The sequence below is a fragment of the Nicotiana attenuata genome, chromosome 12 (assembly GCF_001879085.1).
Source record: "Nicotiana attenuata strain UT chromosome 12, NIATTr2, whole genome shotgun sequence".
NCBI lineage: Eukaryota > Viridiplantae > Streptophyta > Magnoliopsida > Solanales > Solanaceae > Nicotiana > Nicotiana attenuata.
The window spans coordinates 50,584,377-50,598,419 of NC_032000.1; the positions used below are offsets into that span (position 1 = coordinate 50,584,377).

Sequence of the window (14,043 nt, forward strand, 5' to 3'; positions counted from 1 at the left end):
CTAGTTTTATTTGTAATAATGTTATGCTTTGGCATTACAGGTTGGGACATCCTAGTTTTTTCTATTTAAAACATCTGTTTCCGAGTTTATTTAATAATAAAAGTTCATCTCTTTTCAATTGTGAAGTTTGTGAAATTGCGAAGCATCACCGAACCTCCTTCCTATCTAAGCCATATAAAGCTACGAAACCTTTTCTCCTAATTCACAGTGATGTTTGGGGACCATCTAGGATTCCTACCATGACAGGGGAGAAACGGTTTGTAAGCTTTATTGATGATCATACGAGACTTAGTTGGGTATACTTATTGAAAGACAAATCTGAGTCAAAGAGATCTTTAGAATGTTTTATACTATGATTGAAACACAATTTCAGGTGAAGATACAAATATTTAGGAGTGACAATGGAAGAGAATACCTTAATGAAGCATTAGGGGATTTTTTTTCTTAGAAAAAGGCATAGTACATCAAAGATCATGTCCAGATTCTCCCCAACAAAATAGGGTTGCAGAGAGAAAAAACAGACATCTCTTAGAGGTTACTAGGGCTTTATTATTTACTAGTAATGTTCCTAAGTATCTCTTGGGGGAAAGCTCTTCTAACTGCCATTTTTTTTATCAACAGAATGCCTTCAAAAGTTTCACATTTCAAGACACCTTTAAGTGTTTTTCAGGAGACTTTTCCTTCCGCTAGGTTGATAAATGATTTACCTTTGAAAGTTTTTGGATGCACTGCTTTTATTCATAACCGAACTCAAGGGAAATTAGATCCTAGAGCCAAAAAATGTGTGTTTGTGGGATATGCACCGAATCAGAACGGGTACAAGTGTTATGATGCACATAAGAGAAAGATATTCACTACGATGGATATAACCTTCTTTGAGTCTGAACCATATTTTAAGTCTCATCTTCGGGGGGAGAAATTAAGAGAAGATTCGCTTCAATTTCTTGATCTTTCTGAACCTAGGAAAGAATCGGATTCTAGAATTTATTCAGATAAGGACTTTAGTGTTTTATCACCGGAATTAGATGTTTTAAATAGTGAAAATCTGGAATCTGAATCTTTAAGGAAAAATCAGGACATTAATACAAATAAAGCAAATGATCAAGCAGGTACAAAGGAGCTTATTGTCTACTCAAGAAGGAGCAAAAATCAAAGACATGAGACTGGAACTACTCGGCACTGTCAAGAATCTAAACCCCAAGATTCTACTAATCCTCAAGGTAACTCCCCTATAAGCTTATCTGAGTCTAGTCCTGTCCAGTCCGATTCTAGTGATCTTGACCTTCCCATTGCCTTAAGGAAAGGTGTCAGACATTGTGCAAAGTATCCCATATCCAATTTTGTGTCTTTTAAAAATCTTTCTCAAAAGTTCTCTGCTTTCTCCTCACAATTATCTAGTGTGGAAATTCCAAGAAATGTGCAAGATGCTCTAAAAGTTTCCGAGTGGAAAGAAGCAATTCTTGAGGAAATGATGGCTCTTGAAAAAAATAAAACGTGGGAGGTAGTAGATTTGCCAAAGGAAAAGAAGACTGTTGGTTGCAAATGGGTATTCACAGTAAAGTTTAGATCAGATGGGTCCTTAGAGAGATATAAGGCACGTCTGGTGGCCAAAGGTTTCACACAAACCTACGGGATTGACTATCTCGAGACATTTGCGCCGGTGGCAAAACTAAATACTATTCGAGTTCTTCAGAGTATTGCAGTGAACTTGGACTGGCCTCTTCAACAACTTGATGTAAAGAATGCATTTCTTAATGGCGACTTATTGGAAGAAGTTTACATGGACCCTCCTCCAGGATTTGAAAACAGGTATGGCTCGAGAGTTTGTAAATTGAGAAAATCTTTATATGGGCTAAAGCAGTCTCCGAGAGCATGGTTTGACAGATTCACCGAGTTTGTAAGGGAGCAAGGATATGCTCAGGGACAAGGAGATCATACAATGTTCACAAAGCACTCAAAAGAAGGGAAGATAGCAGTTTTAATAGTGTACGTGGACGACATAATTCTAACAGGAGATGACTCAATAGAAATAGAAGCCTTGAAGAAGAAACTTGCCTCAGAATTTAAAATCAAAGATCTCGGACTATTGAAATACTTCTTGGGTATGGAGGTAGCTAGATAAAAAAAAGGACTTGCAGTTTCTCAATGTAAGTATGTGCTTGACTTACTTGACGAAACTGGAATGAGCGGATGTCGCCCAGCAGAAACTCCAATAGATCCCAATAAAAAATTTGGAATGAAGGAGGGAAAACCGGTGGACGTAGGACAATATCAAAGACTAGTTGGAAAGCTTATCTATTTATCACATACAAGACCAGATATAGCTTTCGCGGTAAGTTTGGTAAGCCAATTTATGCATTCTCCTCGTGAAGAACAATTGGAGGCAGTTCATAGGATATTAAGATACCTTAAAGGTTCACCAGGGAAAGGATTATTCTTTGGAAAAAGTGAAAATCAAAGGATTGAAGCTTATACAGACGCTGATTGGGCAGGCTCGATCTCAGACAAAAGGTCCACCTCTGGATAGTGTACCTATGTATAGGGTAATCTTGTAACCTGGAGGAGCAAAAAACAGAATGTGGTGGCCAGGAGTAGTGCAGAAGCAGAATTTCGTGCTATGGCAAATGGAGTATGTGAGATAATTTGGCTCGGGAGAATTTTAGAGGAACTGAGAAGACCTGTTACAATGCCTATGAGACTATATTGTGACAACAAAGCAGCAATCAGCATTGCTCACAATCCAGTGCAACATGATAGAACAAAACATGTTGAGATAGATAGACATTTCATTAAAGAAAAAGTTGAAGATGGAGTAGTCTGCATGCCCTTTGTTCAGACTTCTCAACAAATAGCTGATATTCTCACTAAGGGGCTATTCAAGCCACAGTTTGAATCTCTAGTTAGCAAGTTGGGCATGATTGATATCTATGCACCAACTTGAGAGGGAGTGTAGAGATTAAAGGAAAAAGATAAAAGATTCTGATTTTATCAGATTTGTATGATCTTTAGGAGATATAGATGTAGATATTTTAGGAAAATGTTTAAACAGAAAATCCCTTGAAATCAGGAATCTCCTTGAGTTAAGGGATTGTTACCATCTTTTGTAGAACTCTTCTTTGTATAAATTCATGACTCTTGTACAGATTTGATTATTGAATAGAAGAATATTTTTCTACTCAAACTTCCATACCATCATACTTATCTGTCAAGCAATACAGACTTTGAATTTCCTATCAATTCCACGACTCAAAAATGTGCAACTTCACTATTTAACAGAGGAGTAACATCCCCACATTATAGCAATTTTACATGAATGACTAACCATCAATAAATGCTATAATTTTACATGAATGGGAAAGCATGGACTTGTCACTTGGTAAATCGACCCTCACAACTCAATGAAGTGCAAAACACAAACTAGCTATTAAACAGTTAAGTAGATACATCAACTTAAGTACTAGCACCACTATGCGGTGATTAAGTTGTTCATACAACGACTACAACACCTCAATTTGTAAGGTTTTTTGCTAATTGTTCCTCCTTTCAGAAGATTTATTATTTCATCTCTTCCAAAATCTCTATCTACATACCAGTAAAGGAATGACATGCAATGCACAAAGCAACAACAATAACAACAAACCTAGTAATTTTCCACAAGTGGGGTCTGGGGAGGGTAAGATGTACGCAGCCTTACCCCTACCCCCGAAAGGGCAGAGATGCAATGCACAAAGCAAATTTAGAAAAAACTATAATAGGTTGCTCCTCCTTTGATATGTCACCAAAACCAACATACTCCCTCTATCCCTTTTTGTTTCACATAATTACTATTTGAAGAGTCAAATAACATTTTTCTTTAATTATGATTTTCTTATCAGTGTTTTATATTTTTAAACTTAAAAAGTCCAAAATAATTTTTATGTAGCTTCTAAATATACATATTTGGATCATAAAATCAATGGAATAAGGTCCAGTCGAATGGATAGATTGTTAGGCGCACAGTACTTCGATTGTGTCATTCTTCTTACTGCAGGAATACTATGAGGCATGCTAATCATCACTGGGTAAGAATAATGAATAGATATCAGGACATGACCAATTGTTCATCAGAATAGAGCAATGACTTAGCTCTTTCTATCAGCTAAAAAGAGATGGAGAATTTTCCCAACCAATGGAGAAAATAACATTATTAAACTTACAACTGCAATGAGGAAATAATTTGGGTAATAACAAAAAGTATTTTCCCTGTACATAAATGCAAACAATTTAGCTATCCCTTTCATCATGATCAAAATGATTTTCTACTAGCCATTAGGACAACTGTTCTAACATGACATAATCCCTTTCCCCTTCAGATATAAGCAATTTCAGTAGTTTACCTAAATTTGCAACATGTTATTCTCACATATATTCCCCCACCTGCCAACCTTGTATGAACTAGTACTAGCTTATATGTATCTTGCATCACTCCACTATCTACCAGGTATAAAGAGACCATATAGAGCAGGCCAGGTCTGAATTTATTGATCTCAACAAGCTGGTGGATACAGTGACAAAAATATGCGGACCACACCCAGTTCAGAGGATATCTTTATATTGTTTACACGAATAATGCCTATGAATTCAGTCGTTAGCCAGGTCAAAAGAACCACACTAATTTGAAGTTAATCAAACTATTACATGATTTTTAACGCAACAAAAATAGAATTGAGACTGACCTGAAATCAAGTAAAGGGCGGATATAATTTTGGCCAAACTTGTAATAGTCAAAAGGTTCACGAATGGCCTTATGATGTGGCGAGAACTCAAAAGCATCCTGAAACAAGGGTGTTGCCACATTTACGATGTCACATTTTAATAACTTGACAGAATACACGTGTGCATGACTGAAGTAAGAAAATAAAGATACAGATCCCAAATTCTAGTGTGAATTGTAAACCCACATGGAAGAGGACTACCTTCACATCCACAAAAATACGATCCAACACAAGAGCCATGTTATACAAAATGATCTCATCTGCTTTGGGTACTCCACTTTGTAAAACCTTAAAAAGAAAAAAAGGCAATCAGGAGAAATCAAGAGAAGCACATGACCCACAAGAAGTTTCAAATAACAGAAAATGCCAAATAGTTTTGGGTCTCAACGAACTCATTTCTCTCTAAGAAAAGCATTACATACATACAACAACAAACCCAGTGTAATCCCATAAATGGGTCTGGGAAGGGTAGTGTGTACGCAGACCTTACCCCTACCTCATAAAGGTAGAGAGGTTGTTTCCGATAGACCCTCGGCTCAAGGAACAGTGGAGATAAAGCAACCAAGTACCAAACAATAGTAACAACAATGTAATGGGCGCGAATGACACAGCATGTAATAATAAAGAACCATGAATAAGAAAGTACAAAAATAGTTCTAGTACTACTAGTAAGTTTAGGAGGAACACACTACTATCTGTCAACCTACAACCCTAATCGACCTCCACACCTTCCTATCGTGGGTCATATTCTCAGTAAGCTGAAGCAATGACATGTCATGCCTAATTACCTCTCCCCAATACTTCTTATGCCTACCCCTTCCCTTCCTCAGACCCGCCATGGACAACCTCTCACAACTCCTGACCGAAGCATCTATGTCTCTCCTCTTCACATGCCCGAATCATCTCAGCCTCGATTCCCGCAACTTGTCCTCCACAGATGTCACTCCTAACTTGTCCCTAATAACTTCATTCCTAATCCTGTCTTTCCTGCACAGACTGACAATATGCTTAAGTCTAAAAGAAGTAGTCTTCCGAGAAGGAGATAATGAATTTTTCTACATTTTAATTGAAAAGAGAAAGCAAGTAGCAGACCAATTCATTGACATTCAAATTAAGATGTAGCTTGAGGCACAGGAAAAAGCAAGACACAAAGGACAAACCAAGAAAAGAAGAAAATTCAAACATTAGCAACTTGTTAAAGAGATTTATCTCTGTTAGAGTTCTGCCATCCCAAGGTCATATATTCCATGCTCCAGGAAGAAAAGATAATGAACATGTCGAGTGACAGACTACACATAAACTCTTCACAAGGGCTTAACCTATTATCATGAGGTCATTTTCTGCAAATACTTGGCCTCATACTAATGTCTTTCCACCACATAATTGGTCTATGGAAAAGTCAAGAAATGTCAAATTGTGGCTTCTCTCTCCATTTTACCTTTTCCAGCTCCAAATTTTTAACTACTGTTACTGGTACACTACAGAAAGAGGTTTTGATGCCTTGACTTTGAAAGGCGAACTTTATTTTTCCATACCAACAGCACATGGTTGTATAGTACCATCCACTAAAACCCAAATGATCAAATAAAATAGAAAAAACAAAATAAACATTCACCATCTTAAATATATTATAATGTTCTTTAGTATCCTAAGATAGCATGTTATACCCCCAGAAAGTAAGTCCATTAAAGAAGATTGTTACATGTATGACCAAAGACATTTAAGCAGACAAAGAACCCAACACCAAAAAAGTACATTAATCATAAGGCTGAAGAAAGTTATTTTACTGCATTCCGATAGTTCTGATACAACTCCTCCATCCCTTCAGCAACATTAAGCGGCAGTTTTTCATCTTCCACGGCTTTCCGAATAGCAGATAGTAAGTCTGTACAAGAAAGAGAACACTCAATGCAGGGGAAAAAGTAGAAAAAGGTTCATTCAAAACAATTAGAAGCGATCTACCAAAATACATGTCTCTATACACGAGGACAAGGCATCTGCTGAGCAGTATGTTTAAATTTAGCAAGCAAAACCAAGTCAGTGAAAGATGATAAGGTGACTAGACAAGCATCAATAAGGTCTTACACTTACGAACTGCCACAACATGTTAGTAGGTTTCCAAATCCTTTTAAGAAAAGTTTTCAAGAATTCGGCAGCAGTTCTTCTATTCTTAAAATGTATATTGCAATCCAACCCTCGGTAAGATGCCCAAGGTTTCTCTTTTTGACAGGTAAATAATATCAACAAAATACTTCCCAACAGTAATGCACCCATACATGCTAAAACATACTAGACACCATGTAGCAAATCAAACCTATGAGATACCTCAAAAGAAGCCAAAGAAACACAAAGTAGACAACATATAAATGCCTAAAGCGATCTCATAACATAGATAAACAAAAAAAAAAAAAGAAATAGAACATTTCTTTCTTTTTGCTCTTTCTTCCACAGATGTGGCACTTCTCACAGCACGACAAAGCACCTGTTGGAACTAGGTATTGCCAAATTTTTGCTCAGACTCCAGAAAACAGTAAACCAGTGCCTATAAGTGAAACATATGTTACTGATTCACCAGTCTCCCAACTCTTTAACCCTCAAAACCAAAAAATCACTAATTAAAAGAAATTCTACACTCATCCAGAATCACCTCAAATGAAGGAGAGAAAAGTCATTAACAGCAAAAGGAGTGGCCAAACATGACATGTTTTTAAGATCCTACTTTGTAGATTTCATGTAGATAACTAGCCCCTAAGATAGGCACACCGGTTGAGAACTGCTTCAGATGTCTGTCCTTTTAATCTTTCCAAATCAATGTTGTTTGATTAGAAATTCTAAGTAGGGAATATAGAAGAGGAAAAAGCACAACTCACAGCCCCAAAAGAAAAACAGGATAGGACTTGGAATACTACAGTCCCAACAAAAGTGGCATGTTTTGGTTGGCTAGCAACGCATGAAGCATGTCTGACTCAAGAAAATTTGACGAGAAGGGGTTGGATAATGTGCAGCAGGTGTTACTTGTGTGAGAAAGCTTGTGAATCCGTGGACCATCTTTCTTTGCATTGTGAATTTACTTGGCAGGTGTGGTCCATGTTCACGGCTAACTTTGGCATCCTTTGGGCAAGCCCTAAGAAATTCGGGAATATATTAGAGTGTTGGGAACCTGCATGTCCAGAAGCATCCTTAAAGAAGATTTGGAGAGATATTCCTCTTAGCATAGCTTGGACGATATGGAAAGAAAGAAATAACAGGTATTTTGAAGGCAAGAAGGAGCAGCTGCAATATGTGAAATATAGTTGTTTACATTATTTGTACTATTGGAAAGATGGAAATATTGTTATGAATTTTCATGATATGCTGGACATGCTAGACCGCTTAGGATTTTAATGTTTTTAAGCCAGCAGTATCTTTGTATTTTTACAGTATCAGCTTGATACTGTTTTTAATAAAATCTTCACCTTATAAAAAAAAAGAGTTTATCCAAAAAGACAAAGGAAGGAATGTGGTTGGGGAAAAGTAAGTCATGGAAAGGAAGGAAAAATGCTCCATTAACGTATTGAGGAAGCATTCTACCTTAATATTCTCTTTTTTTATGACCAAGTATAACTTTATACCTCAACTTATTTTACAAGAAACTTAAGACTGCATTTGTAAAATAGTTTTAAGTTTTATTTATGCCAAGTACTTTTTTTTTATATGGAAAAAGAGACAGTTTTGCTTTTATGTCAAGTAACATAATTCTTTCAATTTATTTCTTGATGGATTTCCACTAGAGTATACCTAGTATACGATTTACATAGTCTATATATCATTAGACATGAAATAGTTTAAAGTGCTTGAAAGTGAGTTTCTTTACAAAGACTTCAAGCCCTCCTTCTAGCGGCAAGCTTTTTTTAGTTTTTCAGTCTTCTACTAGACTAATTATTATTTGACTTTTGGCTATCAAATTTTCTTTTTCTTGTCAAAATCCATCGGAAAATTTTATATTTCACTAACTTTTAGATATGGTCCTGACCGGAGGCAGATCTAGCTTGTAACCTATTGAAAAAGTAGGTTATGGAGAATAAGAGTTAGCTTATTGAGGCGTGTCGCTACTTGCACATTTTCACGCGTAACAAGATAGCAGTCGTAAAAATTATGAGATCATGACAATTAGCAGAGGAAATGAAATCCTTCAAAAAGCAATGGAGAAGATATCCAAAGGAGTTAAAGACAGTTTAAGAAAAAAAAACTTAGCTGATCCTTTTAACATTTTGAACTATTAAATATGTCGAGTGAAACTATAAGAATAGCATCTAGACAATAGAGTGCTTTAAAGTGGTATTTGCGTCTAATCCCCAACAGAATTAGCAGCCATGTGGGAAGATAGTATAGGTGTATGTGTTATGTCAGTCAAGATCCAACTAGGTGATGCCTTATCAAAAGAAGATCCAACTAGGCCACAACTAAGCTACGACAAAATGCTTCATCCAAGAAGGCCACACATTGCGTTCTACAGCTAGATCAAAGACCGGGAGGGGGGGGGGGATTGGGCAAATATCAAACATCTACGAATTTAGTATAACCAGAATTAAATTGAAATTAAACAACTAAATTCAACACCCAATATACAATAGTGCCATATTAGTCCAACTCCTCAAACTTGAGATTCAAAGAAGTGATGATTCTCGTGGGACTCACGTTGTGCACCATTGTTTGAAGTGCAAGCTTCTCTAAGGCGCATGGTTTTACATATGAAGCAACAACACCTTGCTTCACTTCATCGCTTTAAGCGACAAAGCGATGGCTTTTAATAACACTAATGCAAATTAGTCTATAGCTTTTACCTCTCAGCAATCAACTCCTTTCAACCAAACAGATGGAAAAAGAGAAAGCAAAAAAGAGTAGAAACCAGTTAGCTTCTTAATTCTCTTTAACAATCCTGTCTTAGTAGTTCATCTGGTTATTTTGATGTCCATAGAAAGGCTTTCAACCCCTAACTTTTATTTAGCCTTACCCTTCAATTTATATCCTTCCCCTCATCACATCCCCTATTAATTGGCTCGAGTCTCTTACCATCCACATATTATTTAGCACCATCATCAAGATGGACCCACATTACGTTATAGTGGCACCGTTCCTCAAGTTTAGTTCTGCTAGTTGTCAGTTTAAGATGTCCCTGTGAAGTTGAAGCACCAAAGCCCAACTGATGTGTTTCATAGAGGAACACTCATTGAGCTTACTGTAACCAACACATATTTTACCCGTGCATCAAGGTTGACAAATTCATTGAAATGGTATTTGAACACTTAAGCATGCTTCCACAGACCAGTATGCTACTTATTGCAATTTTATATCAAAAAAAAAAATGAATTAATACCACTACTGAAACTGCTCTTGTGACCAATTCATCTCTTAGAATGGAACGTTTTTCCTACAAGTCTATTTGATAGGACTATTAGGAAAAACAAAATATCAAACAAACCTCAGATCTCCATCACTTTATTTTACCTTGAACATAGAGTTCACTTGTTTATGCGGCAAAAACAATTATAACTCCACAATTCACAGTAAAAGTCCATGCTAAATGGAATATCCTTACTTTTTAACAATCAACTCAACACAATTTTTATCCTAACAAACAAACTGAAGTTCAGGAAGAGGAAAAACAGAAATATAAGCTCTCATAGAAAAGAAAAAATCTACCCGCTCATTTGCGAGTGTCATGTATGTTTAGCATCGTTAGCTGTGAAGAATATCAAGGATTTCAATGCATTCGAACAAAACGACGTCGTGCCGTAAATGCGTACGAGGGACACCGACATATTACGCACAAAAATGCACGAGTGGATAGAAAATAAACCACACTGACATAGCACAAAATGCAAAAGATATTTCAAATTGAAAAAAAGGAAAGAGTAGCTAGAAATAAACCTTCTCCAGTACGAGCGTCAAGGAAGGCACGTGACTGCGGAAGCTCATGATTCTCAGAAGTAGAAACTGCGATGGCGGCGGCAGCAGCAGCAGTTGAATTCGATTCCTTCTTCTCTTCAACTATTTCCGCCATTCCACGAACCTTAGAAGCACAGAAAATCGCACACCGTAACTTCTGAATTGACAGTAGCCTGGCACCAGCTTTGACTCCAACTACTGGTAGAGAAGTTGAAAATGAAGCAGAAGACGAAGATGAGAAAGAAATTAAAGGCCTAGAAATGTGTGAAGAAGAAGAAGAAGAAGAGAGAGTGGAGGAAGAAGGAGACGCAGAGAGGATCAACATCACCACAGACTAGACGGTTTTAGAGAGAGGGAACATTTAGAGAGAGAAAGACTGGAGAAACGAAAGTGAGGAGGGATATGAATATGTGCGTGTTGTGTGTGTGTGTGAGAGAGAGTTTATTGGTTGAGGGAGCACGTGCTTTCCATCGCCCAATTGTGGATTGTGGCAACAGTGGTTTTGAGTATTCCTTTCTTATTTCATTGGTTTTTGTGGACCTAGACTTATCTAGACACGTGTAACGCCCGTACGCCTTTTTTTTTGGATTAGTGTCATCCGTCTATAAGCCTTCTCTGGGACCCACCTTTTAGTACCTTTTCTCCACAGAAAACAATTCAATGTAACATTTTTTTGGTTCTAAATAAATTGTACTCGTAGTATAAAGTATAAACCAAAAAAGAATTCTCCATTTGATTAAATTTGATTTAATTTCTCCAAAAATCGATAACAGCAAAAATATTTTGCCAAATCCAAAAACAATAGTACAAATTAAGTTCTTACAAAAATTTAGCATAAATGTTTTTCAAGAGAATTTTCCTCAAAAAGTGGTCCAAGCACTCAACTTTTACCTTTAGTTGTTTCCAAAAAGTTCAAAATATAATATTTTCAAAATAAAATACTATTAACCTCATTTTTTATCTTCTACGGGGACAATCAAGTAACTTTAAAATTATTAAATTATATGTTAATGCGCGAGTTTGATTCTCATAACTTGCGTAAGGAGTTACTTAATAACATGGACTAGCATAGATAAAAACTTTTTTACAAAAATAAAATCTTGAAATTTTAGTTTGAAAATTAAAATATTAAAATAATAGTATTAAAAAGAGGAAGAGAGGGGTTATTTTTACAACAATAGAGAAATTATATGTAGTGGTGTAAAAACTGTAATTTGGCTAGCATTTGAGACATCAGTTTTCAAAACATAACTCACTTTTTATTTTTGAAAAAAGATGAACATGACTTATACTTACAAGTTCTAAAAACTATCACAAATACTCAACAATACCTAACATCCATTATATTATCGCAAACCATAGTCCTGAACATAAATAAATTTGGTACAAAATTATTATTTTTGTAATGAACTACATAATACACTATCATATGACCGAGAAGACGAAGCAGCATTGTTACAAAGTAACAAATGGTGGGCTCTTTTATAAAGTACAAAAGTTTGGGGCAATTTTTAAAAATATAATAGTTATATTTTGGGTCAAACGGGATTTGAGTTTTGGGTTTTGGAAATTTCCCAAAAAATGGATAACATTTATGAACAGACATGTATTTGCTAAAAAAATAACCAAATAAATTGTGACAAAATCTATTGCCAAACGGATCCTTGTTCTTTTCATTTTTCTTAAATTAATTTGAGGAGTATAAATAAATGATGAGAGGATTGAAAGGTTGCATCAATCATTTCATTTAAGAAGAAAACGGCTGAGGGATATGAATCCATTTCCATGCATATGTGCTAGTGGAAAAATAAATGAAATATAAAAAACAAGCAAGATAAAGTATATTAGTATCTCATAATTATAAATGAACTTAAATATAAATACTTCAACACGAGAAAAAATGAACGTAAAATAGATGGTGGGACATGTAGCTTTTAATGTACATCCACACTTCAATCAATTTCGCATTTAATTTTGGTTAATACATCTGCTTTTTTCTTCCTTGAATTAGCAAAACAAAAGCATTATATTCCCTAATCTTGGACAGGTAGTTGCTCTGCATTTAGAGCATGTTTGGAAAGCCACCTAGGAATTGGATTTGGATATAATTGAGTGTAATTACACAGTTTGGCATGTTTGTTTGGCCAAGTAATTACTTGGTCAGCATGGAATTGGGTGTAATTGGAGGGGTGTAATTACACTCTCCAATTCTCAAGGGGGAGGTGAGAATTGGTGGTAATTACACTGTGTAATTACAAGGTTATTATTTATTTTCTTTCCTTTTTATTTTTATTTTAATTTATTTTCTTTATAACTTTTTATTTCTATTATTTTAATTTTTTACTTTTTAATTTCTTTTAAATTTTTAAAATATATTTTTCTTTGTACATTATTTATCTTTTATTTCTTGTTATTTCATGTAATTGCTTATATTTTATTTTTATTTATTTTATTATTCTATTTTTTGAAACTACACCTCCTAATATTATAAATAATGAGTCATTTACAAACTTATCATATAACGAGTGATGTAATTAACGTGGAATTTTATTGTTGAATGTGGTTATAAGCTTATTATGTTTCCTAATCTAAAATTATAGTGGAACTTACTATTATTATGTTGAAATTTTACAAATGCTAAATAATTTTTTTTTAATTTTGAAATTGTGTTATATTCATGGTTCTAATTTACTTGTTTTAGTAGTATTGGCTCACGTCGCATGTTGTTCATTTTTTAGTTAGAATTGATAGATAAGTTTTGACAAATATTTGAATAATGTTATGACATTATATTTATAAATTTTAATTTATTTTATCAAATATGAATTCCATGATGTTCTTACAAAAAAACGTATATTTTTAATTTTTATTGGAATTTGACAAATGCTAAATAATTTATTTTTTTAATTTTGAAATTGTGTTATATTCATGGTTCTAATTTAGTTGTTTTAGTAGTATTGGCTCACGTCGCATGTTGTTCATTTTTTAGTTAGAATTGATAGATAAGTTTTGTCAAACATTTGAATAATGTTATGACATTATATTTATAAATATTAATTTATTTTATCAAATATGAATTCCATGATGTTCTTACAAGAAAACGTATATTTTTAATTTTTGTACGTATCTAAACTAAATATTACTATAAATTTAAAATATATAAATAGATTATTTTTACAATATTAGTTATAAATATATGATTACTTATTAATGTATATTCACGAAAAATATACATCTTAAATACCAAATATAATATCATTTATACTTATAAAAATTTATAGGCATATACTTATTATATTAACTTTTAAGTTTTGATAATTACTTAATTTAAAATTTAATTTAACTGTGTAATTACACTTGT

The 14,043-nt window shown here is 34.5% G+C and overlaps 1 protein-coding gene across 2 annotated transcripts in view; it reads right to left on the bottom strand.

The window, feature by feature from the left end:
* Positions 1-11,145, bottom strand: part of LOC109235733 (glycerol-3-phosphate acyltransferase, chloroplastic) — a 23,153-nt gene extending 12,008 nt beyond the window's left edge. The window contains exons 1-4 of one of the 2 annotated variants that reach the window (XM_019401960.1): positions 10,665-11,145; positions 6,542-6,639; positions 4,956-5,042; positions 4,716-4,813 (exon numbers count right to left, since the gene is read on the bottom strand). In XM_019401960.1, the coding sequence (XP_019257505.1) occupies positions 4,716-4,813; positions 4,956-5,042; positions 6,542-6,639; positions 10,665-11,007 (626 nt within the window). In that variant the 5' untranslated portion in view covers positions 11,008-11,145. The remainder of the gene's footprint in view (positions 1-4,715; positions 4,814-4,955; positions 5,043-6,541; positions 6,640-10,664) is intronic. The other variant, XM_019401959.1, reaches the window with a different exon arrangement.